Source organism: Cladophialophora psammophila (genome assembly GCF_000585535.1).
Source record: "Cladophialophora psammophila CBS 110553 chromosome Unknown aczJe-supercont1.5, whole genome shotgun sequence".
NCBI lineage: Eukaryota > Fungi > Ascomycota > Eurotiomycetes > Chaetothyriales > Herpotrichiellaceae > Cladophialophora > Cladophialophora psammophila.
In genome coordinates this window covers 1228690-1249834 of record NW_006912926.1, presented here as the reverse complement: position 1 = coordinate 1249834, position 21145 = coordinate 1228690, and the positions used below count along the sequence as shown (strand labels likewise).

The window sequence follows — 21145 nt, the reverse complement described above, 5'->3', positions numbered from 1 at the left end:
TCGAACCTGTGGATTGTCTACAGAGGAGGGCGAGGTCGGCTACGGTCTACCCTATATACATGTAGAGGGAGCAACGCAAGAAGAGGTTGGACATGTCTTTCGGATAGAGAAAAAATCAGCTTACAATATCTTGGGTGAGAGCACTGTGCATCCATATCGACATGGTACGTCTAGTAATATAGGCATGGCGGGTCGAGGTATAATCCCCGTTTTCTTTACATCAGCTGTATAACGGTATAATGGCTCCAATCTAATAGTTGCGTCCAGTCCTGTTCTGGACGAAAAAAATAAAGAGATGAGGAAAAAAGATACATCTTCCTATCTCAAACGGTAGAGGATAATATGCACAGGTAGACTTCCACTCACAAATCCATTCACCGCAAGCTTTGGAACGGTTGAAATCATCACTGGGACCAGCCTCCTTTTCCGGCTCGGTTCTAGGAGTGGCAGAATATCTGCGTCATTTCCAATTTACACCTTCTCGACAGCCACCTCGCGTTCTTCAACAGACTCTTTGTCACCACCAATACTCTGCCGTCTGAACTCCTGATCCTCCATGCGAATCTGGCTGAAGACAATCTGGTGTGCGCGTCTCGCGGGGTATTCCTTGCTGAAGAGCCGATCCATGGCCTCGAGCGGAATGCCCTTTGTTTCGGGAATTAGGAAGAAGACGTAGACTGCTGCCAAGAGCATGAGAGAGGCGAAGAACATGTACACGCCGTAGGACATCGAGGCGAACATTTGGGGGGTGAAGCTGTATCACGGAAAGTTAGCCAGTTTCCCTTTGCGAGGACTTGAGAGATGATAACTTACCGAGCAATGATGAAATTCCAGAACCAATTGTTTGCAGCGGCAAAGGCTTGAGCGAGCGTTCGCACGTTCTGATCGAACATCTCCGAGTTCAAAACCCACGGGACACCATTCCACGACGGCGAATACACAATGGTCCATAAATAGAAGAAAGCCATAGCTGAAATGCCACCCGACGAGAGCGTATCGCTTGGATGGTCTGCCGGTTTGGCAACCGCGATGTAGCCTGCGATATACCACATGCAGAGAGAGCCCGCGACGCCACCGTACATGAGAAGGGCGCGGCGGCCCAATTTGTCAATCAGCAAGAAGAGCCAAAACAGAGTAACGACGGTCTTGATGACGCCGAAGATACCGGTAGTTAGGAGAGAAGTGTTGGTCCCGGTGATCCCAATCGACGCAAATATCGTGGGAGAATAATAATTGATCGCGTTGATCCCCGAACCGTTCTGCCACAGGAAGAGGGAACCACCAAGCAGGAAGCGGTAAGTGACCCTGCGGTCTGTGAGGACGGCTCGGAATGGCTGCCAGAAGCCCAAACCGACAGTAGAGCGTTGGTGCTCGATAGCGTTGTCGATAGCGAAAATTTCTTCTTGCATGTAGATGTGATCGGCCGGAAGCTTTCGTAGCCAGCATAAGTTCTTGATTCCTTCTTCACGGCGTCCGCGGGAGAAGAGCCATCTGGGCGATTCTTTAATGACCCATGCGCCCAAGAACAGGAGGCCAGCGGGGATGAGTTGTACAGCAAACGGAATGATCCATTGCTCATGGGAAGGTGCCATGGTCTCTGAGACGCCGTAGTTAATCCAGAATCCGACCAGTCCTCCAATTTGCCATGCCATCTCATATAATCCAACCAGCCGGCCACGGATGGCGGGAGGGGCGACCTCAGAGCAATAGATCGGCGAGAGGTTTGACGCTCCTCCAACGCCCATCCCGGCGAGCACGCGACCTCCATATATGAGGCCCAACCCACGGGCTCCATTGGCTCCTAACATCATCCCAGCACCGAGAATGAAAACAGCAGCACAGATGAGCAGTCCGATCCTTCGTCCAAGGAAGTGGCCAGCAGGATAAGCGAAAAAGGCGCCAAAAAAGGCACCGGCTTGATAGCAAGAAACAATGTTGGCCGAAAGGAGGTTGACTGCCGACTTGGAGAGATCGCCGAAGTGGAATTCGTCTTTGAACGACTTCAAAGCAATAGAGCCGCCGATGAACGCGGAATCATACCCAATCATCATGGCAGCAGAGGCAGCTACCGCCGCAGAGAAGTAAACCCTCCAGTTGTAGATGGTCTTGGGAGTGGGACGGTCTTCAACCAAATGCAGGAGACCCATATTGACTGATGTGGCCGACAATTCAAATAATCAGAGGAGATTTGATCTCGAGGAGCGGATGGAGGTGTCTGGGGAGCAAGAGAATGAGCGGAGTATAAGTATACAAAAGAGCGGAGGGTGGGGAGCGCGAGCTTCGATGATCTAGAAGCCCGTTGGAATCTCAAGATTGCCAAATACGACCACCCGGAGAATAATTTTTCTCTACGAGCTGCTGGTGGCTCTGCATCCGGGGTTATTGATTGACCTCTTCTGCTCATCGTCTGTGCCTGCCAGTTCCATCAGCAAGGATCAGCCACTAGATGTGGAGCACGGGTGACCAGCCAATATGCATCAACGGGATCATTCCGAGGGAGGGGCGAACTGGCGGAAAAGAATTTATCCCGCAAAATTTTGCCTTCGCGTCAGCCCAAAGGACTTTCTGTAATAGGTTGCGGGGAAGATCCGAACGTGGCTGGTCAGCATGGCGGGTTTTGCGTTGTAACGCATCGGATATGCACAAACCGGTTGCAAAGCCAGCGAGCCGGTCTTGGTGTTTTGTAGGAGGAACAGGGATATTCCAGTACAATCGACGAGAGAGAGAGAGGACTTCTCCCGTGCCAGCAGCAGCGCCTTCATCTCAACAGCTTCTTTAAGGATAGTGAAAACCAACAGACAGTTTGATGGACTGGTAATTTCTGTGTTCCAGGGAAAGGAGTTCTCGGCAATCGAAGAGAATCAGCATCACATATCAAACGCCCCTTTTTCGGCCAACACTCAGCGATGGCACGATTCTCACCTCCAGATACCTCCTCTTATGATCGTGTCGCGTATCTTGTTGGCTATCCCATCGCCCATTCGAAATCACCGTCATTACATCATGCCATCTACTCGGCCGTCGGACAAAGATGGGGCCAAGTTCTCTGCGAAACGACCGACCTCGAGAGTTTCTTGACGTTTCTGAAGAGTGATAAAAAATGCATGGGAAGCGGTGTGACGATGCCGTTTAAAGTTGCCATCATCCCTTATCTCGATGAACTCACAGACGAAGGGAATGCGATTGGAGCTGTGAATACGATTGTTTTCAAGACTGGCCCAAGCGGATCCAGGCTGTACTGCGGCACGAATACTGATTGTTTGGGGATCCGGGACGCCTTTCTCACAAATGTTGAAGGCTCTCCCTATCGAGAGAAGCCAGGTCTCGTCGTTGGAGGTGGCGGCACGTGCAGAGCAGCCGTGTATGCATTGCAGCAATTCATGGGTTGTTCGCCCATATACATCATCAACCGTGATGCCAGTGAAGTGGAAGCTGTGCTCCAGGAATGTCGAATTCGTGGAGTCAGCGATAATCTGATATACGTCTCCACGACAGACCAAGCCAGAACACTGCCGTCACCAGGAGCAGTGGTCAGTGCAGTCCCAAACTTCACTCCTGTAACGGAGGCAGAGAAAACTGTCAGGGAGATCCTCTCCATATTTTTGGATGGCGACGAGAAGGGTGCTTTCTTGGAAATGTGTTATCACCCGTCTCCTGATACTGAATTATCCAGACTTGCTCTGCAATCAGGCTGGCAGGTAATCGGTGGTATTGAAGCCATGATAGGTCAAGGACTTGCCCAAGCAAGCCTGTGGACCGGCATTGAGATCGACGGCAGGCTGCGTGATGTGGCACGAGAAGAGGTGCAGAGACAGATGACCAATGTACACTGAAAAGCAATAAGCAGCAATGTCCTTAATTTGCCGCAACTTGTACTCGCATGAAGTGGCTTCCCCTGATGGTTGGTGGTCCTAATGTGAAGAAGCCAGTAAAATATGCTGTTCATGCGAAGAATTCCTCTCTATCAACCAGATACGATGTGTTTTGTCGGATTGTCGCGTCGACGGCGTCTGCCATGCAACGCTTTGGCGCTTTCCTTCCAGTCATTGATTCGAATTGGCCGACAGCTTGCTCAATCAGGGCTTCGATGCCATTGACCAAAACCCATGGTCTCTGCGTTAACTCTCGGAATCGCTTAATCTGCTTGATCAGTGGCGTCTCCTTTGTCATATATGCCATTTCAACAACAACGCCACCGCTTAGTGATTGCATCCATTGCTCTGGCATCTCGAAGTCAGCGCCTAGATTCCCATCGAGGAGCTCATGTGTAACACAAGACACCACAATAGTCGGAGGCGCGAAGTCTGCAGGCCAAGGATCGGTGGTATGTTCGATAACTTTCACCGGTTCGTGGGGACTCGTTAATGCTACTCCACTTGTCTGAGCCCGAGCCCAGTCATTGAAGTGGCGAGCTAGAGATCTGGTGTTTGAGATAGTCCTGTTGTAAACAAATATGTGCTTGCAGCCTATCTGCACCATTGCATAGACTGCAGCTCTTGCCATGCCTCCAGCACCAATCACCAGGCTGGTGGTCTTCGGCTGGATTACATTGCGTGGAGATAGACTTCTGCTAACGCAGTTCATTATGCCTATGAAATCAGTGTTCTCACCAAACCAGCCGGTGATTTTTCCTGCGCGATTCCTAAGCTGGGCTTGTACGTCTAACGAAGGGGTAAGATCGGAAGCTTGTTGCCGGAGGGGAATCAGTGTGTTGAGGGCTCCAATAGCTTTCGCGTGTCCACTGAGCGCATGCATGTGAGGAATCAGTTTGACCTTGTATGGCTGCACCACACTCAGACCGCCTAGGGTGTCATCTTTAGCAAGCATTTCGATATCTGCCCAGCTAGTGATGGTTTTCGTGCTGTAGTGGTGTTTTAAGCCGAGGAACTTATATGCAGCATTGTGCATTGCTGGCGACAAAGATAAAGAGACATTGGCTCCGACGACGTAGAATTGGAGAGGATCGAAGATGTAACTGTCGAAAAGAGCACTGATGATCTGCTTGGAGGATAACAAAGGCCGGAAGACATGTTCACGACCTGCTTCGGCCACGGGGAGGCTGGGGTGAGTAACCGTTGTCAACACAGGGTTCACGACTTGTGATGTTCGCCCCAGAAATCCGACATTATATATTGTTGCAATAGGTCGAGGCCCGGGAAGATCTTTCAATTGTTCGGCGAACCACATCGCCGCGTCATTGTCCTGGCGAGATGTTGGAACGTTGAGCAGGCGAACCATATCGAACTTGAAATCAAGGGCTCTCTGGTACATCTTCCACAATGTTGTCCCTTTCCAGCCGTTATCCTTGGAGACGTAGTTGGTATAGTTGCCAATCAGCTTGGTGTGGCCCTTGATGGCTCTGAGACGATCAATCTGGCTGGGATCCAGGTCGAGATCAACAGAGATGTACTGTACTCCGAGTCGAAGTCCTTGCAACAGAACTGCTATGTACGTTTCTATTGTCATGGATTCAGATAGTCTGCGACTGGCTGATATGAGAATGGGTATTCCCAGCGCTCTTCTGGCGGCTGCCACCATCTTGCTCAGCATCCTTGTCATACTCGGCTGCCACCGGTCAACATAGACCTCCAAGACATCGCCAGCAGATTCCAGGGCTGCGAAGTCCACGCGTCCAACGACGAAGTCTGACAGCGTCATAAGAAGTGCGTGAGTATAGGTCCGTAGTTCGACAGGGCCATCCAAAGAGAACGGAGATAGCAGGGCCGGATCAGTCAATCTACAACCGGCGATAAATCGAACAAAAGACGAAAAATCGGCCTGAGCATTTCTGAGTTTGAAAGAGTAGTTTGGCGACGCGCGGTCTGCCGTGTCGGGGTCTGCAGAGCCGTTCATAGATTCATCTTCTAGGTTGTAAAACTCAAAATTCGAGCACTTCCGATGGGTTGAGTTACCATGCTCAAGGAGTTTTGCAGCTCGATCGTCCAGGTTGAGAATTGCCTTGATCTGGTCCATATCCCTGAGCACGAACACCACAGGGTTGGTTTGGCTGTAGCGTCTCAAATAATCTTGGAGGCCACTTGTGAGGCTTCCGAGGCCGCAATCGATGACGCATCGGTGCTTATTATCCTCTAGCATTCGCTTGGAAGTCTCAATGTCTTGCTGATGGAATTGCTCACTGCCGTGGACTTTGAGATAGTCTTGTCTCGAAAGGCCATTGATGCTCTGGAAATAATGGTCCTCGGTCACGAATCGCCGGCCGAGAGCAGTGGCTGCAATGAGACCTAAGGATCGCTTTCCAGATGCCCTGATTCCAATCAGGACAAGAGAAGCCTCGGGGTGAAAGAGGCGTCCAGATGTCGACGCGTCTGGAGCTGGTGTCTTCACAAAGCGATTCGGAGTTCCCGGCGAGGTAGACTCGTCCTGGAGAGCGTCGAGCATGTGCTGCGCTGAGGGAGATCGGCTGGCCATTGGATGTGGCGAGGCTGTGCCAGACGCTGGAGGTCGAGACTGACCGCGGTGCGAAGCTTCGTTGAATCCATTCTCTTCAAGTTGACTAACTCGGCTTTGGGCCTCCATAGTAACCACTCATCCTTGGTCAATCTTCGACTGTAGTTCTGGGACCTTGGCGGTCATGTTGAAATTCGAATGGGGGAAACTAAAGAAATGCCAGATCAAATAGCCATGTCTTGTGAACCTAGGTGGACGCTGTGGCCAGTGGGCTGCCCTGGGCACCTGTGGTGCTGCTGGTTTGGCGAGTGGAAGAGGTTGATTTCAGTGGGTGCAGCTTCCGTGCGCAGGCACGTGCTTTATCCGGGAAACATCAACCAAGGCGGGATTCAGAATACACTAAGACTCCTGTCAGACCAGCCATTAGAATCGCCCTCTACCACGACTCCATGATGAGAAGGCATTTCATGGCCCTGACTTGTCTCGGCTCAATTCTTCCTAGAAGATAGCCGTTCCTTTGAACATGGCTGTCGCGCATCTATCTCCTCGTGATGGCTTCACGTAGCACCTACGCAGAGAGGAGACTGACTCGGACTAGCGACGAAGAAGACGCCTTGAAGCGATCACGAGCCCGCGTTGCACGCGCCTGTACCCGCTGTCGAGCCCGCAAGGACCGATGTGATGGCCAGCCAGAATGTTCAAACTGTCTCAATGCCGGACAACCGTGTCTGTACGTGGCAGGGAGCAAGAAGAGAGGACTTCCAGAGGGATATGTCCGTGGCCTGGAGAAATTATGGGCTGTCATGTTACAAAAGGTGCAGGGCCTAGATGCTACAGTTCGGCTTGTGGTCAATCAGAACGAGGACGAGCTGCTGCGAATATGGAACCACCATAAGCTCGGGGATGATCTTCACACAGCGTGGAAGGAATCAAACGTGCTTCCAGAGCTGGAAAAGCTCCTGTCTCGCCTCGAGCATAGCCCTTCGATCCACCAAAAGCGGAAGCGAGACTGCGAAGACGATGCGGAGGCAGCGCAGTCTCTGAACGACACTCCAAGCGATAGTGCTGTGTTCACACCGGATTTCAAGGTCATAGCCGTGTCAGAAAGTCACGAGGCTGCTGGTAATCTCAATGTAAACGCTCTTGGACCTAGCTTCGGAGAGTCTCTGTTTCAGAACCATCCTAGCACTACCAATTTGGAGGAAGTGCCACTTCCACCTTCAGCCTCACGTCTTTTGGATCAGTACTTCACATTCACCCACTGTTGGTTTCCCATCTTGGATAGGCCTTCTACGTTGCGGAAATTCCACGAACACACTAGGCTTCAAAAACGACGTCCTCTGGACACTACTGACCTTTCTTACATCTGGGCCATTTGTGCCTATTCTCACCAACAGACTCGGCATCTTTGGACGAACCCTCATGCAACACCTGGACCAAGCGTTGCTGATATGCGTTCTCTAGCGAGGAGGATGATACCTGCCGAGAGTGGACCTTTTTCGCTCGGTCACGTTCAGGCATTGTTATTACTGGTCCTCCTTGACATGGGCCTCGGTGACTGGACGTCTGCCTGGATGTTACTGGGCTCTGCCATACGAGCTCTGCTTATTTCTATGGGACCAGAAGCAATCCCGCTGAAGACTCCCGTGGCTCCATATTTTGACTCGACCTTTAATAAACAGGGAAGCACAATGGTGTCTGGATCTGAATCCGCTAGTTTGAGGGAGAAGACATGGCAAGCAGTCCTACAAGGTTGTTTTGTCTTGGATACCATCATTGCAATCCGTCTAAAACGGCCGCCGCATCTTCAGAGTGGCCATTTGCGTCATACTGGCCTCCTCGAAGAAGACGGACACGAAGAATGGGAACCGTGGAAGGCTGCAACTGGTCATGATGGGGCTGAGTTTCGAGAACCAGCTTTCGTGATGAGCTGCTTTAACCGGTTAACAGAGCTATGTATGATTGCCAGTAGCGCGTTTTGCACCGAGACCTCCCAGATGACCAGCGGAACACCAGCAACCCAGCACCACATATCACAACTGAACTTCCTGGGCGAGAGGTACCCTTTCGCGATCTCGGACGTGGTGCAGCGTCCGCCCCATCAAATGCTCTTACAAGCATGTTATTTTGCAATCCAAATGATTAACCGTCAACCGAATATTGGGGTCCCGCCGCGCCACGTGTGGAAATTCCTCGAGAACCTGGAATTATTTGAACATTTGTGGAATCTTTTGGACAAATGTGGCGTTCCATCCATGCTAATACCACTTTGCTATTTTACCGATGCAGTATCCGACACCTCTTCGCCGGTCGTTGCTGCTCAAGCTTTACTTCTGGAGCGGTCGACCAAGGTTCGGTCGAGGTTGGCCGCGGTCTGGCCGGGAGCGGAGTCTATTGATGATGCTGATACTCGGATCTTGTCGCCAGGCCATTCCAATCCAGCTCCAGAGCTCCGAGCCAACAGTGACTTACAGACACAAACAAGGTATACCAGTTTGCGGCCTGCTTCAAGCAGCCGCGGAGACCTTGGCGGATTTGGAGCTGATGATAGGCAGCCGGTGGCCTTTCATCAATATCAGAACATTCCTCAGTATGCAAGTGCAGTGGAGCAGTCCCAGCAGACTGGGTCGATGTCTATGGATTATAGTGCTATGAGCGTTGACTTGCCTGAAGAGAATAATGAGGCTAGCCTTGGCCCCGATCTGGTGACGAAAAAAGCCAACATTTCGGGGTTGGCGACATCTCCGAGCTTCAACGGAGACGAGATTGACGCCTTATTCCACGAAATGGCTCAGCTGGATACAACACAATGGAGCATGGACAGGACCCAGGGACTCAAGGACTTCGGGTTTGCGGATGACACAACATTCGAAGCCTTTTGCAATGATCCAGACCGCCTCATGCTGTCGGATGGGTACATGGGTCCAGTTTTTAATACTCATCACAACATTCTCGGTGTTCAAGCTGGAGTATCGACCAGTGACAGTACTCGAATTGGGAAGATGACTTTTGATGACATTTTCCGATGACCAGGGCGAAGGAGGAAAAATAATTCCAAATCCTGTGGTTGCTCTTGAACACCCTTGTGACAATAAGTATTATGGTGACTCGAATGACTCTATTCTGAGAGTCGATTGGAGTACCCTTTTACCATCAGGCCAACTCTTCCTCTCAGGCGATATGGATTTGGGATGCGGTGTGCATGTAACTTGGATATAGACCAATACATTTATGGATTCTGCGCATCTATACAACAGGAAAATAACAGCAAGGTACTCGGTGTCTGGAGTGGTCTGTCTATGATGCAGCCTTATCCCCAAAAGCCTTGCGCCTTGAATGCAAGGCTACAGCCTCGTCACCGAAGTTTTGCCGCAATTTCCACTTTTGCTCACTGCTTCAGTACAGTTTTCCTTTACCTGCATCTACCGTCTCAAGTTCTTTGGGGTTGTCGGCCACAGCTCTGAATTCCCATGCCTTGTCGAATAAGACATCCTTAGCAAGCGCATGCTGCCCCACCAGCGAGGGTATTTCAGAAGCCCCCTTTCAGTTTCCACCATCTATCAAGAGCTTCCCTCCCCCAGTTCATCTTTCGCCATCCTTCCAACTCTCGACTCTCGTTCTTTGCGTATACTCTACGAACCCCAGACAGGATGCCTCCCCGCGGTTCCTCGACAGCAATCAACCCAGTCCGCCTACAGACCGTGTCGCGGTTAAAAATCAGACACCCGGACAAGCAGGAACCGAACCCGTGCCTGGGGCCCATGACTGCGATGTTGAGTATGTCCCTACCTACCGCCTTTCTCTCAGAGAAGTTTGGGGTGTTTTGGCAGATTTGAAAACCGGTACGGGCACAAGAGGTGGGATGATAAAGCGAAACTGGGTATAAAAATTGTGGCGGCGCCACGAATGTAATGCGGAGAGCTGGAGGAACTATATGATACTTCCAATGCATACTAACGTAATTGATCACAGATTGCTGGGCCGCGGGTGCCGCTTCAGGAGGTTGCGGACACCTTGAGAAAGCTCTACGAGACTGCATGGATGCACCTGTACGTCGCGCATATTCCACCATCTTCATGGGCTTCACGCCCATTCTCGACATCACCATACAGTTGACTGACCTCGTGCGCGGCAGAAACCCCCACCGAAAGGCAAATCCACGATAAACCATCATCTAGGCCGCTTATACCCAATGATCTCTGGACCAAAAAAGAAGACTTGAGGACAACAGCGCATTTTAACAGAACAGCTCTATGATGAGCCCTGTCGCCCCATGTGTACAATGCTTGCTGGACTTTACGGTAATAGCTCGGTTTGACAAAATGCATCGCGCAGTGTTCGGCTGGGGAGCGCGATGAGGATTGGAGGGTGGAAATATGCAAGACATCCTCGGATTGTACAAATACAAGTTTTCAAGGACATTGACGCAAGATCTCCGCTCGTTCCCGCAAAGCTGTGGCAAAGAGCTTGACGTGGGCGAAGATTAGGTCGAAAGAAAAGTATATCAGCATAGCGTGGATTGAACTGGATCGGGCAGTGTCTTCTCTTGCGGATTATAGACCGGGTTCTGGAAAGAAATGAGCGCGCGGTCGATGCGAGTATCGGCAGGTCGAGAGCGTTGGGATCGATGTTCTTTGTCGAGTGTGCCGAGAAAACATCCCAGAAGACTGTACTGAGATGTTGTAGAGGTTATGCAGCTGCTGATCTCTTCCTGCCTAATCTCATCGTCCGTTCACAGAATTGACAGTGTGGTCCTTGATCTATTACTGACTGACGTGGCTCATTTAGTGAGCTTGCCAATGCTAACATTGACAAGGCAACGGTTCATTGCTCGCTACCTCGTAGATCGAATGGGAAAGACGAAGAACTACTCGGTAGATCAAATGCGGCTAGGTCTCACAAGGCTCATATGTACTGTTCTTTTCAAGCATTAGCGTCCGTTAATCCATTGAGCTTCTTCGTCATCTCCTCGGCCTCACGGTAAGCTTCCCAATACCCGCCATCAAACCCATCCACGTCAATTTCCTCCTCATCGACAGGTTCAACCTCGAGTTCAAATGCCTCATCTTGGTCATCCTCGTCCCCAAGAACTTTCCCTTTGGTATAGGTATAGTCTGGGCACACCTCGATGTAGTTGATTGGGATAGCCTCATCGCCTTCAACTCTTAACACTGGCATGGAATTGATCAACTGATATTGCGCCGCCCACACCCGTGTCTCTGGATATCTGCCATCACATTTGACAGTAACATCCTGACCGGGCTCGACCGTGGCCCCAATAGGCACTGTGCCGCCCGACAGCGCCGCGACCATGGCCGAGCTGATGCTGAAGCCAACCGAGGGATTCTTCCTAAACACTGTCGTAACAGTGACGTCGCTCAATTCGAACAATCCCGTCAGACACCAGATTTCCGGCTTCGGCCTAAGTCCTGCTTTCGTGAGCAGGTATTTTGTCCGAGAAATTGTCAGCCATCGTTTGAGGTTTTCTTTGACTCCGGGCGCTGGAAGAACCTTTTGCTGAACGAAGTCTCTGACTTTATGACTGCAATACCCCGGACGCTGGTTAGCAGCAGCAGTGGACCAGTTGAGCAGGAAGGGAGACCATCTTACACACCCTTGAATCTCCACTCGCTTGCCGCTCTTGGCGACGACAATATTGCTGTTCTCCCAGGTCTGCCCTCCTCCAACGCGACCAGTCCCGAAAGCCTCGACCTCGGCTTTTGATATTCCAGCCTTGTGCGTCGGTGAATGTGCCACACTGTTCGGTCACAGTGGTCCAGGTGGAGGAACGGCTTATTATAGTTGTTGTCCTCTCACTCCATGGGCAGCCACTATTGTTGAGTTGAAATTTCTGCAAAGGCCGCTTTGTGCAATGGACTTCAATGAGATATCAACGCTCTTTGGGGGTTCGATATTCGCAGAAGAGTATCGAGGCGACTTCAGACAGATCGAAACGTGCATTCAGAAAACGGAACGGTCACAGCCTCGTCCTACACTGGAAGGCCTTGCTCGACAATGTCTTCTGAGGGGGATTTTCGAAATACTGCGTGGTGAATATGGTCAAAGTCAGGCGTGCTTCGACAAGATTCTCGAGCACGAAGCTAGTCTGGATGATAGGTAGAAAGTCCGGCTCAGGTTATATGAACGTCTGAATCTGGTTTCTAGGTTGACATTACCTGTCGTTCGGTTTCGATCCAACTTAGAGGGTTCCGCGTCCACGATCCACGAGTGTGAGTTTGGGAATGAAAGCAAGGCTGCCTCTTTAATCCCCATGTATCCAACGACGTTCCATCGTGGACAAGTGCGAGTTTCAAGTACTTCAGGAGCTCCACGCCTCATACATCGCAGCTTGGGTATCCGCTTGTTTGCATCCGAGATTTGCTAATGCAGGCTTCAAAGGAGCAGCTGAAAAAAACAAAAAAAAAAAAAAACAAAACACTTCTTCAGAACACACCGTCGTCTGGATTATTTAACTTGGTCACCCGTTCAGCACTTTCGCCTGCTCTTGCGTACTTTACACGGTTGAAGTGTGAAATAAGTCCGCGAGATACCCAGGTTCAGCCGGCTGTTGCATTCGCAGAGCTCTATCGCCTCTACCAAACGGATCACGACCTCGTTGGTCTGGCTAGCTACCAGATCATCCTAGGTGACAGGACTGTCTCTCCCCCCTTTACCAGTCCATTGGTGCTGGATATGATTTTGGAAGGTCGATTGTCAGGGTGGGATAATGAAGAATGGGACAAAGTTGAGCCTTCCTTCCGTCTAAAGCAGCACAAGGAAGCAGATGTCCATTACACAAACGCACTTTCCCATGTACAGGGAATTGCTACACCCAGAGTGTGTGGGGCGATATCTCTGCGAAGAGCTTGCATTTTGCACATGAGTGCACTCCATCTTACGTCCGAGGGGAATCAGGAAGAGACAGACGCCTTGTTCAGTGATGCAGCAGTTCAACTGTACTCGGCAGAGGACGACTTCTCCTGGGATGAATCTCACTTGCAGTTCGTCGCTGCCATAAGCTACTGCTCGACATCAGCCGGGGTGACCACCTATGGCTCGAGAGCAGGGCCACCGAGATCGGATCGTGGGGAAAGACTTCTGAGAATACTGTACTAGCTCAAATGCTGGATTTCATGATGATGAGATTTGGGCGACGGCTCTTTTTTGATCAAGGGAGAGCAGACCTCGCACGACTTTGCATTGACAGCGCCAAAGCTCTTTTTGAAGCCCTTGACGACAAGGTTTACCTCTTGCAATCCAAGCTGTCAGACGCTCAATTGAAGTATCTCTGTGGAAACTTTACTGCTGCGCCGGTCGCGATCGACACTATTCGCCAGGAGAACCGAGTATTCAGATATCTTCAAGAACTTTCGTCGAGAGATGCCCACAACGCAAGGGTGCTCGGTATGCCAATTTTGAATCTGCTTACGGGGTATGACCGCATTGTGTCGGCCATTTACGGTTCATCAAACGATGCGAATGCTATCAACACCTGGCGCAATGAATACCGCGACCTTGGGAAGGATTTGGGGTTAATGGAGATTATTACGGCTAAACAATGTCTTTCTGACACCGTTGGTTAACAAGTCAACATGTTGGAGATACTAAAAGAAATAGAAGCAGCATGCAACCTGAAGGATTTATATGATGATTACACGACCGAGGGCCTGGTCAAATTGATGAATCTGATCTGGAAGGTTTCAACAAGTGCATGGTGGAATACCTTGAGCGGAGCGCCCAAATCTCTCGCGCAGAAGATATTCGACTGACCTACCACGTTATCGTACATTCTTTACTCGAAAGGTATGAAAAGGCTCGCCAGCTCGTTCCACGCGCGATCTCGTCCACATTTGGTGGCTGCGCGAATAACTTGGTCGACTCAGAGTTGCGTGAAGTGCAGTTTGAGGGGCTTTCCATTTCCAACAAGGCGAAAATCGACTTCAACGCTGCAGACCGGGCCATCTCGTTGTGTTATCTTTTCACATGACTGGACCAGGGGTCTCGACATTCTCCTCCAGGTTGAAAAAGCATTTCCTGACCAGCTCAATTCCGACCATCCCAACATGGACCGCACAGAGTGGAAGTTCGGCGTCTGTGTGGCAGCCACATGGGAACATAGTCATACCGCGGACAAAAGCCTTTTCTTGGTATCTCTGGTCGTACAGATCGTCGCAGACGCAAAGAAGACATGCGAGAGATCATGATGCAAGGCGAGGTATCCATGGTCGATTCATAATTCAAACTTGTTTGCCGGCTTCGTTCGGGTGGCGTTGAAGTTTTGGCGACAACAAACTACCGCCTATTCAGGACAGAAGAGTCCATCGGATTAGGGCTTGACAGCTGCAGACTGGCTTACTCAGGCACTCGTGTTTACAGAAGACTCATTTGCCAGGACGCTGTTGGAGCCGATCATCGTCAACGATGAGGCGACTGTTGAGGACCTCGATCGCTGGTCAGCTAAATCTTTTCTGAGCAGACAGATCAACGATCTCAAATCGGTCGAACGAACAGTACGGAAGGAACTGAGATCTCTTGAGGAAGAATGTTTCTTGGCGAAGAGACAACAGAGGAATGCTGAGTCGGACTCTTGGACAAAAGCGCAAAGTCATGGAACGTATTGAGAGAGATATCAAACAATATGAACATGGGCTGGAAGAGCTTCATGGACAGGGGAGCGGGGCAGAGCTATCCGTATCGATCTCGAACGCTTCGAGGGCACTCATGTTAGCAACACATTATCGGCTAGATATACCGAAAGTCTTTACTGCAGTTCCTCCTTATACTGCTGTAATCGAGCTGAATACTTCCCGTGATGGGCTTATCATTCTGGGAATCACACGGAAAGGCATTGAGGTAGTTCACGAAGAGCCTACTGGTGAACTCGAACTACGCAGGATGGCTTTGCCCTACGTGAAGGCTCTACGAAGTGGTGGCGTGGGCCTCGATGAAACTAGCCTCATCAACAAATTGGTCTGTCTCGCGGAATTGGTGATTGATCCGCTTAATGAACTGGGCTCGCGGGTCGACCACGTTGTCTTCGTGTCTTCTTCGACTTCCATTTCTTTCCCCTTCGGATGTCTGTTCTACCAAAACGAGCCGTTAATTCTTGCCAAAGCTGTCTCACAAGTTCCTAGTCTTGCCGTGCTGGAGCGACTGGTCAGGCTGGATGAAGAGCGAGCAAAATCAACAACGGCAGAGTCAAAGCTTATGACGATCGTCAACTCTCACCAGCAAACCAACAGTGAAGCAGCACCAGTAGTGCTTGGAGCACTAGGCCCGTATCGACTCTTTAGGACTCCGCCTCTTGCGGCAAAGGCAGTTGACGAATCCAAATTTGCATGCGAGTACAAAAAAGCGACCATTGTTCACATCGGCACACATGGCCATCAGCCCCCGCTATCACCATGGCAATCCTACCTCTCGTTGGCCAATCAATTCAGGGTAATGGAGCTTGCCAAATTGAAGACGCACGCTTCGCTAGTCGTCTTTTGTGCCTGTCTGTCTGGACTCGGAAAAGTAACCAACGGTAACGACGTGCTCGGTTTCTCTCATGCCGTTTTGCAGTCCGGTGCACAGGTTTACATGGGGGCGTTGTGGAAGGTCGGCCAGGTCGAAACGCTGAGGTTGATGACGCTGTTTTACAGGAGGATCGCGACACAAGAGAACGGCATCTCCATTGCGAAAGCATGGCAGTACGCCCAAATCACACTCTACAATATGACGAAAGAGGAAGACTTGAACTTTTGGAGGAGATCATGACGGACTGGGATTATGCCGAGCGAACCGGCATTAGTGTTGAGAGCTTTTTGAAGGGAGGCAAAAGGACCCTCCTGATCCCCATCAACAATAAACAGCGTGAGTGGGAAGAACGGCCATTTCAGAACCCATACTACTGGGCCTCGTTCTCACTCATTGGACATGCCGGCCTTTCTCTGCGGTGGTGCGCAGATTCTGGTCTGGCTGACAGGTAGAGATTCGGGGATGATTGAGCAATGAGTGCTGAAGATGTCTCTGGCCTGACTGCGCTCCAGAAGCGGGACCTGGCCAAAGTCTCATGAAATTGGTAATTGGACATAACGTGTGTATATGTGCAAGTAGTGACCTTTGGACCTCCATCGCGTCGGCCTGCAGACGGCACCGGCAATCCCACATCCAAGACTCACATAGAAATATCCGTGATTGCACGAGCAACAGTCTAGCCATTCGAGTCAGCAGCGTACTTTGTCACCAAGACTGGGGCACTGATCTTTCTTACGCAGATAGACTGTGCCGAGTGCGCCGCGGCAGCTCCCACAAAATACCATCATGTTGGGCGCCAAGTCTTCGATTCTGTGGTGACAGCGACCTTGATCACGCACCTGGCAATATTGAACGAGTTGATGTTGAGCATTATCGCAGTGTGCCCCACCGCTTGTCCATGCACGCATGGCGGACAGATGGAAAATTGACCGCCCCAGCATTCATGACACCCTGGTAGAGAAAGACAGATGAGTTAGTACGTGCCCGTCGATCATCATCTCGAGAGGAGAGACGATGTGATACTAACTGTAATACCACTCGTTCTGCTTGACCGGGAGATAGCGGTTGTTACAACAAATTGTGTGGATTCGCGCATTGAATCAATTGAGCTTTGGGTCGGTATTTCGCGCGGCCTGTTGAAGAGCCAATTCTTTGTTCACTCTGTCGCAGTGCTGTTGCCAAAACACCCATCGATTCTGGTGTTGTTGATTCCGTGACTGGTGGCTCATGGCCGTGAGTTTGCGATCGAGCATCTCGAGCTGTTCGGACTGGCGGCGCTCAATCTGTGCTGCCTCCTCCATGACACGATCCATGTCTTGCAGCTGCGTTTGGTAAATAGCAATGTCCTCTTTCTTGTGCCGACTGGATCTGGTGTTCGCTCTGGCGGCGTTGTTCATTCTCTAGTGTCAGACGCCGTTGGAGGTCTTCAGCGATGTATGCTTCGAATTGTTCAATGTATTCCTGCTTCTGACGCTCGTGCTCTGTCCGGACTCTTTCGATGTCTTCCGCGGCGCAAGTTCTTCGTTCTGAAGGTGCAATTGATGGCTCGACAGGAGCCTCGGAGCGTGAAAGCCGAGACCTACTGTGGGCGATGATATCGAGGACCAACGACAGGCATCCTTGTCTGGTGTCTGGGGTCCGCCGGATCTGAGCGCCCTGTCGGACCTTGGAGCCCCAGAATTTGTCCGTGCTCACCAGCTCCTCTTCTCTCTTCTCCCCCATCTGTTGAATATTCGCCGTCCTACTCAAGCAACTCCAAAACGTGGTTGCTAGGACGAGATTCTGCAGGGAGCCTTTGAACAAGTCGGAGAACATGAGCAAATTTGTATGAGCGCTCCGGCGGAATCGTGGCTGGATGATTTGATGAAATTAGAATATGAATGTGGCGTTGCTTGGGGGATAATATGGCGACTTGAGGAGTTGTAGTGCTTGTTGGAAGATGTTCATATTCGATGAATAGCCATCGTTGGGGCCTGGAGTGTCGATAATGGTGCACGCCCAGTCACTCAGGCGGGTTTCATAGATGGAGATCTGATCCGTACCTGCGTCTCGCTCAGATTCTTCTTTATTTTCGTAATCCTAGTAATGGACAAGTTGTTGAATGGTGATTACCTGGTTCGAGGCCGTGAGAAACTCGGATGGATGGGTCACCGGTCAACAATCTGGCAAATGTACTTTTACCCGACCTTGTCTCGCCGAGAAGCAGAACAACACATCTTCGGTCCATGGCAAGGACTTCTTTCCAAGCTTCAGGTTGCACCACGAGATCGAGTGGTTATCGGGCACTTTGAATTGCACATTGAGCTCGCTCGTTATGGGCGAGCGAAAGGTATGCTGAGGCACATAGACTACCCGTACGCTCCAAGACAAAACTATGCATGGGAGCTCGTACCGTTTGGTGCTCGCCGGTTGTGAGCCCTCTACGAGGACTTCCTTCTGGCGGTGCGCCAAAAACCTGGGCAAAAGTGCGCCTTCAACTGCAGCGGAAATATGTTGAAGTAGGGGCCATTTTATGGGAAGTATTAACGATCAGGCGACCAATCAAAGGTTGCAGTGGTTCTATGCCTACGCCAAGACTATGCGCTTTGCCATTTTCGCAAGCCTGGCAGGTGTGACAAGGCTGGGCAACCAGGGGGCCGACGCATGTGATACAGAACAACATAAAATTGAACACGGGCAGTAGACCACGCATGCAGCAGGCCACGGGCATTTTCCAAGGCGTGCCGCTCACTCGTATTGCCCTTTCCTTCTGGCTGGGGCGCTTGCTTCCCAATATATCGCCCTATGCACAGGTCGTCCAATCAGTCGCCATACCCTTCATCGGCCCGATATTTGCAGGACTTGGAAGATTATATTGTCACGAGTCTCACTGTGCAACCTGTTGCCAGTAGAAAACACGTCTGAGATGCCGGGCTCGAAGCCAACCTCGAATACTTGGAAAATGGTCACTGTGAGGCTGAATCTCTGATGTTCCTGCCACAACCGGAACGATAAATAGGCTCAGTGTCTGCTGAATTTGTGAATCTGCAACCTTCTCCCCTTTAAAACTTGCATCCCGATGGCGACCATGGCGAAGCCCACATCGACTCATGATGAAGCGGTGCGAGACCACAAGGAGCTGGCCAACTCGCTACGGCTTCCTCCTGTAAAGGATGAGTCTGAGTCTGATGACGAAGCTGATGACGAAGCTAATGACGAGATCAACAGGTGGTCATATGGAAAAGGGTAACTTCGTGCGCCTTCACAGCATCAACCTTCCAATATCGCTATTCTCTTGTCAGGATGGAAGAAGTTGGATTGCGGTCATGGGAGTTACTGGTGCCGGCAAAAGCTCATTTATCCAGCTTTTGCACTGGCAAACCACCGGAAGAACTTAAGATCGGACATGGCCTGGAGAGCTGTACGTGCCACAGAGCATCACCGATGAGCCATCGGAGACTAAGTGTGTATAGGCACTACGGTGGTACAGGGGTACAGTTTCATTTGCAAGGATAAAAGGGACAACGCCAACATCCTAGTCCACTTGATAGACACACCAGGCTTCGATGACACAAACAAGAACGATGCCGAGGTCCTCAGAGATATTGCAAACTGGCTGAACACAGCGTATCAAAACAAAATTGTCCTCAGCGGCGTTCTTTATTTACACAGGATCAGTGATCTAAAGATGCAAGGCTCAGCCAGACGAAATATCTTGATGTTTATGCAGCTCTGTGGGCCTCATTGCTATCAGAACGTCATGCTGGTGACTACAATGCGGTCCATCCTGTCGAATACAACAGGTGAGGATAGAGAAAGGGAGCTCGTTGAGAAGTTTTGGGCCACCATAAGTTTCAGCCTTCCCTGCGTTTATGATGTTTACTGCTGAATATCTCGACCTTTTATATGGCGAAGAGCGGCCCTAATTATGGACTCACGCAGATGGAGAAGCAAGGAAATCTAGTGCCACGGCAGGAAGGGAACAAGAGGTCAGCATTATCAATTCTCGGTGATCTTATCGATAGACGTGAAAAGATTATATTGCAAATCCAACAAGAAATGGTCGAAAACAAAAGGGATCTCAATGAAACAGCAGCCGGACAGCAGCTCGACCAAGATCTTCTTCAAGAGCAGGCCAAGCACAAGAAGGAGATGAGAGAGCTGAAGCAACAGATGGACCAAGCCATCAAGAGCCACGATGAAGTAGCAAAAGCATACATTGCCGACATGCAGAAGGATCTACAAGGTAAAATTGAGGAAGGAGAAAGAGCAAGAGAATCGATCCGGCGGGATTTGAGAAACTGCAGAAAGAGCGCGAGGATGAGATGAACCAGAAGAAGAACAGGATCAATGACCAGGTCAAGCAGCTCGAAGAAAGCTCGAAAAGGCACAGTGAACTGCAGGCGAAGCTGGACCCGGGTCAGGGCAGCCCTATGCTTAACAAGCAATTGAAAGACTACGAGCAGAAGATTCACTCCTTGGAGATGAAGATAGAGACACAAACGAAGACGATGGAACGACGGAAAGGAGGTAAGTCTCTTCATAAGCCTTCAGCACTCAGTCTCGGCCGTATCTGACATTTTGAACCAGGGGTCAGCGGTGAAGTCGGCAAGGAGAGTAAAAGGTTGAAGTATCTTTTTGTGACTACCGCTGATTGACTATGAATAGGAAAAATTATCCCTGGGGCACTTTTGCCCTGGCCTATTAGTGTGGGATATCAGTTGGCAAATTTGAGCAAAGGTCAAGACCGACAGTGATTTTTACAGGAGTCGAAGGTAATAGCTAGCGAAACCAAAGCACGCGCTGGTCTACACAGAGAGCTTTGTCTTGGTAGTAAAGCAATTGAGGATAACGAACTGGGAGCGCAGTCAGAGAAGTGAATTTCAGAAGTATGCTGTCTCCAGCAGCAACCACGTCTTATTAATCAACTAGTTGCTATTCAGTATTTTTTACTTACCTCTGTATTATCCTCACTCTAGAGAAGCCAACATGAAAGCCTCAAGCTTATCCAATTGTTGAATAACCAAATAAAGCTGTCGGCCTTGGGTTCTACACCCTACCTCATTCCCTAGAGGTAGTTTTATTCTAGCCTAAGCCACTTCACCAGGGTGTACAGCGGCCATTTGACAGTATGCTAAGACATCTACGCCGGGTGTGGCCCTAGGATTGCTGGAGTGACAAGCATCTCCAGCGTCACTTCTGCAGTATCCAACTATAATAAGGCCCAGAAAATGGAGTT

General features: G+C 50.4%; 10 protein-coding genes across 10 annotated transcripts; 6 read left to right on the top strand and 4 right to left on the bottom strand.

Moving 5' to 3' along the window:
- Positions 1 to 471: 471 nt before the first annotated feature.
- A1O5_04093 (uncharacterized protein) lies at positions 472 to 2147 on the bottom strand (the record flags this gene model as incomplete). Its single annotated transcript, XM_007744701.1, has 2 exons — positions 472 to 754; positions 814 to 2147. 2 exons carry the CDS (start codon positions 2145 to 2147, stop codon positions 472 to 474), a joined length of 1617 nt encoding a protein of 538 aa, XP_007742891.1.
- A 759-nt stretch (positions 2148 to 2906) lies between these two features.
- A1O5_04092 (uncharacterized protein) lies at positions 2907 to 3833 on the top strand (the record flags this gene model as incomplete). The annotated part of the gene is made up of 1 exon (XM_007744700.1): positions 2907 to 3833. The coding sequence occupies one exon, from the start codon at positions 2907 to 2909 to the stop codon at positions 3831 to 3833; it is 927 nt and encodes a 308-aa protein (XP_007742890.1).
- A 109-nt stretch (positions 3834 to 3942) lies between these two features.
- A1O5_04091 (uncharacterized protein) lies at positions 3943 to 6537 on the bottom strand (the record flags this gene model as incomplete). Its single annotated transcript, XM_007744699.1, has 1 exon — positions 3943 to 6537. One exon carries the CDS (start codon positions 6535 to 6537, stop codon positions 3943 to 3945), a length of 2595 nt encoding a protein of 864 aa, XP_007742889.1.
- A 422-nt stretch (positions 6538 to 6959) lies between these two features.
- A1O5_04090 (uncharacterized protein) lies at positions 6960 to 9437 on the top strand (the record flags this gene model as incomplete). The annotated part of the gene is made up of 1 exon (XM_007744698.1): positions 6960 to 9437. The coding sequence occupies one exon, from the start codon at positions 6960 to 6962 to the stop codon at positions 9435 to 9437; it is 2478 nt and encodes an 825-aa protein (XP_007742888.1).
- Positions 9438 to 10058: 621 nt separating this feature from the next.
- On the top strand, positions 10059 to 10630 carry A1O5_04089 (uncharacterized protein; the record flags this gene model as incomplete). Its single annotated transcript, XM_007744697.1, has 3 exons — positions 10059 to 10185; positions 10381 to 10457; positions 10544 to 10630. The coding sequence occupies 3 exons, from the start codon at positions 10059 to 10061 to the stop codon at positions 10628 to 10630; spliced, it is 291 nt and encodes a 96-aa protein (XP_007742887.1).
- Positions 10631 to 11331: 701 nt separating this feature from the next.
- Positions 11332 to 11721, bottom strand: A1O5_04088 (uncharacterized protein; the record flags this gene model as incomplete). Its single annotated transcript, XM_007744696.1, has 1 exon — positions 11332 to 11721. One exon carries the CDS (start codon positions 11719 to 11721, stop codon positions 11332 to 11334), a length of 390 nt encoding a protein of 129 aa, XP_007742886.1.
- Positions 11722 to 13529: 1808 nt separating this feature from the next.
- On the top strand, positions 13530 to 13991 carry A1O5_04087 (uncharacterized protein; the record flags this gene model as incomplete). The annotated part of the gene is made up of 1 exon (XM_007744695.1): positions 13530 to 13991. One exon carries the CDS (start codon positions 13530 to 13532, stop codon positions 13989 to 13991), a length of 462 nt encoding a protein of 153 aa, XP_007742885.1.
- Positions 13992 to 15015: 1024 nt separating this feature from the next.
- On the top strand, positions 15016 to 16167 carry A1O5_04086 (uncharacterized protein; the record flags this gene model as incomplete). Its single annotated transcript, XM_007744694.1, has 1 exon — positions 15016 to 16167. The coding sequence occupies one exon, from the start codon at positions 15016 to 15018 to the stop codon at positions 16165 to 16167; it is 1152 nt and encodes a 383-aa protein (XP_007742884.1).
- Positions 16168 to 17205: 1038 nt separating this feature from the next.
- A1O5_04085 (uncharacterized protein) lies at positions 17206 to 17742 on the bottom strand (the record flags this gene model as incomplete). Its single annotated transcript, XM_007744693.1, has 1 exon — positions 17206 to 17742. The coding sequence occupies one exon, from the start codon at positions 17740 to 17742 to the stop codon at positions 17206 to 17208; it is 537 nt and encodes a 178-aa protein (XP_007742883.1).
- A 1467-nt stretch (positions 17743 to 19209) lies between these two features.
- A1O5_04084 (uncharacterized protein) lies at positions 19210 to 20235 on the top strand (the record flags this gene model as incomplete). Its single annotated transcript, XM_007744692.1, has 3 exons — positions 19210 to 19327; positions 19380 to 19783; positions 19849 to 20235. 3 exons carry the CDS (start codon positions 19210 to 19212, stop codon positions 20233 to 20235), a joined length of 909 nt encoding a protein of 302 aa, XP_007742882.1.
- Positions 20236 to 21145: the final 910 nt, after the last annotated feature.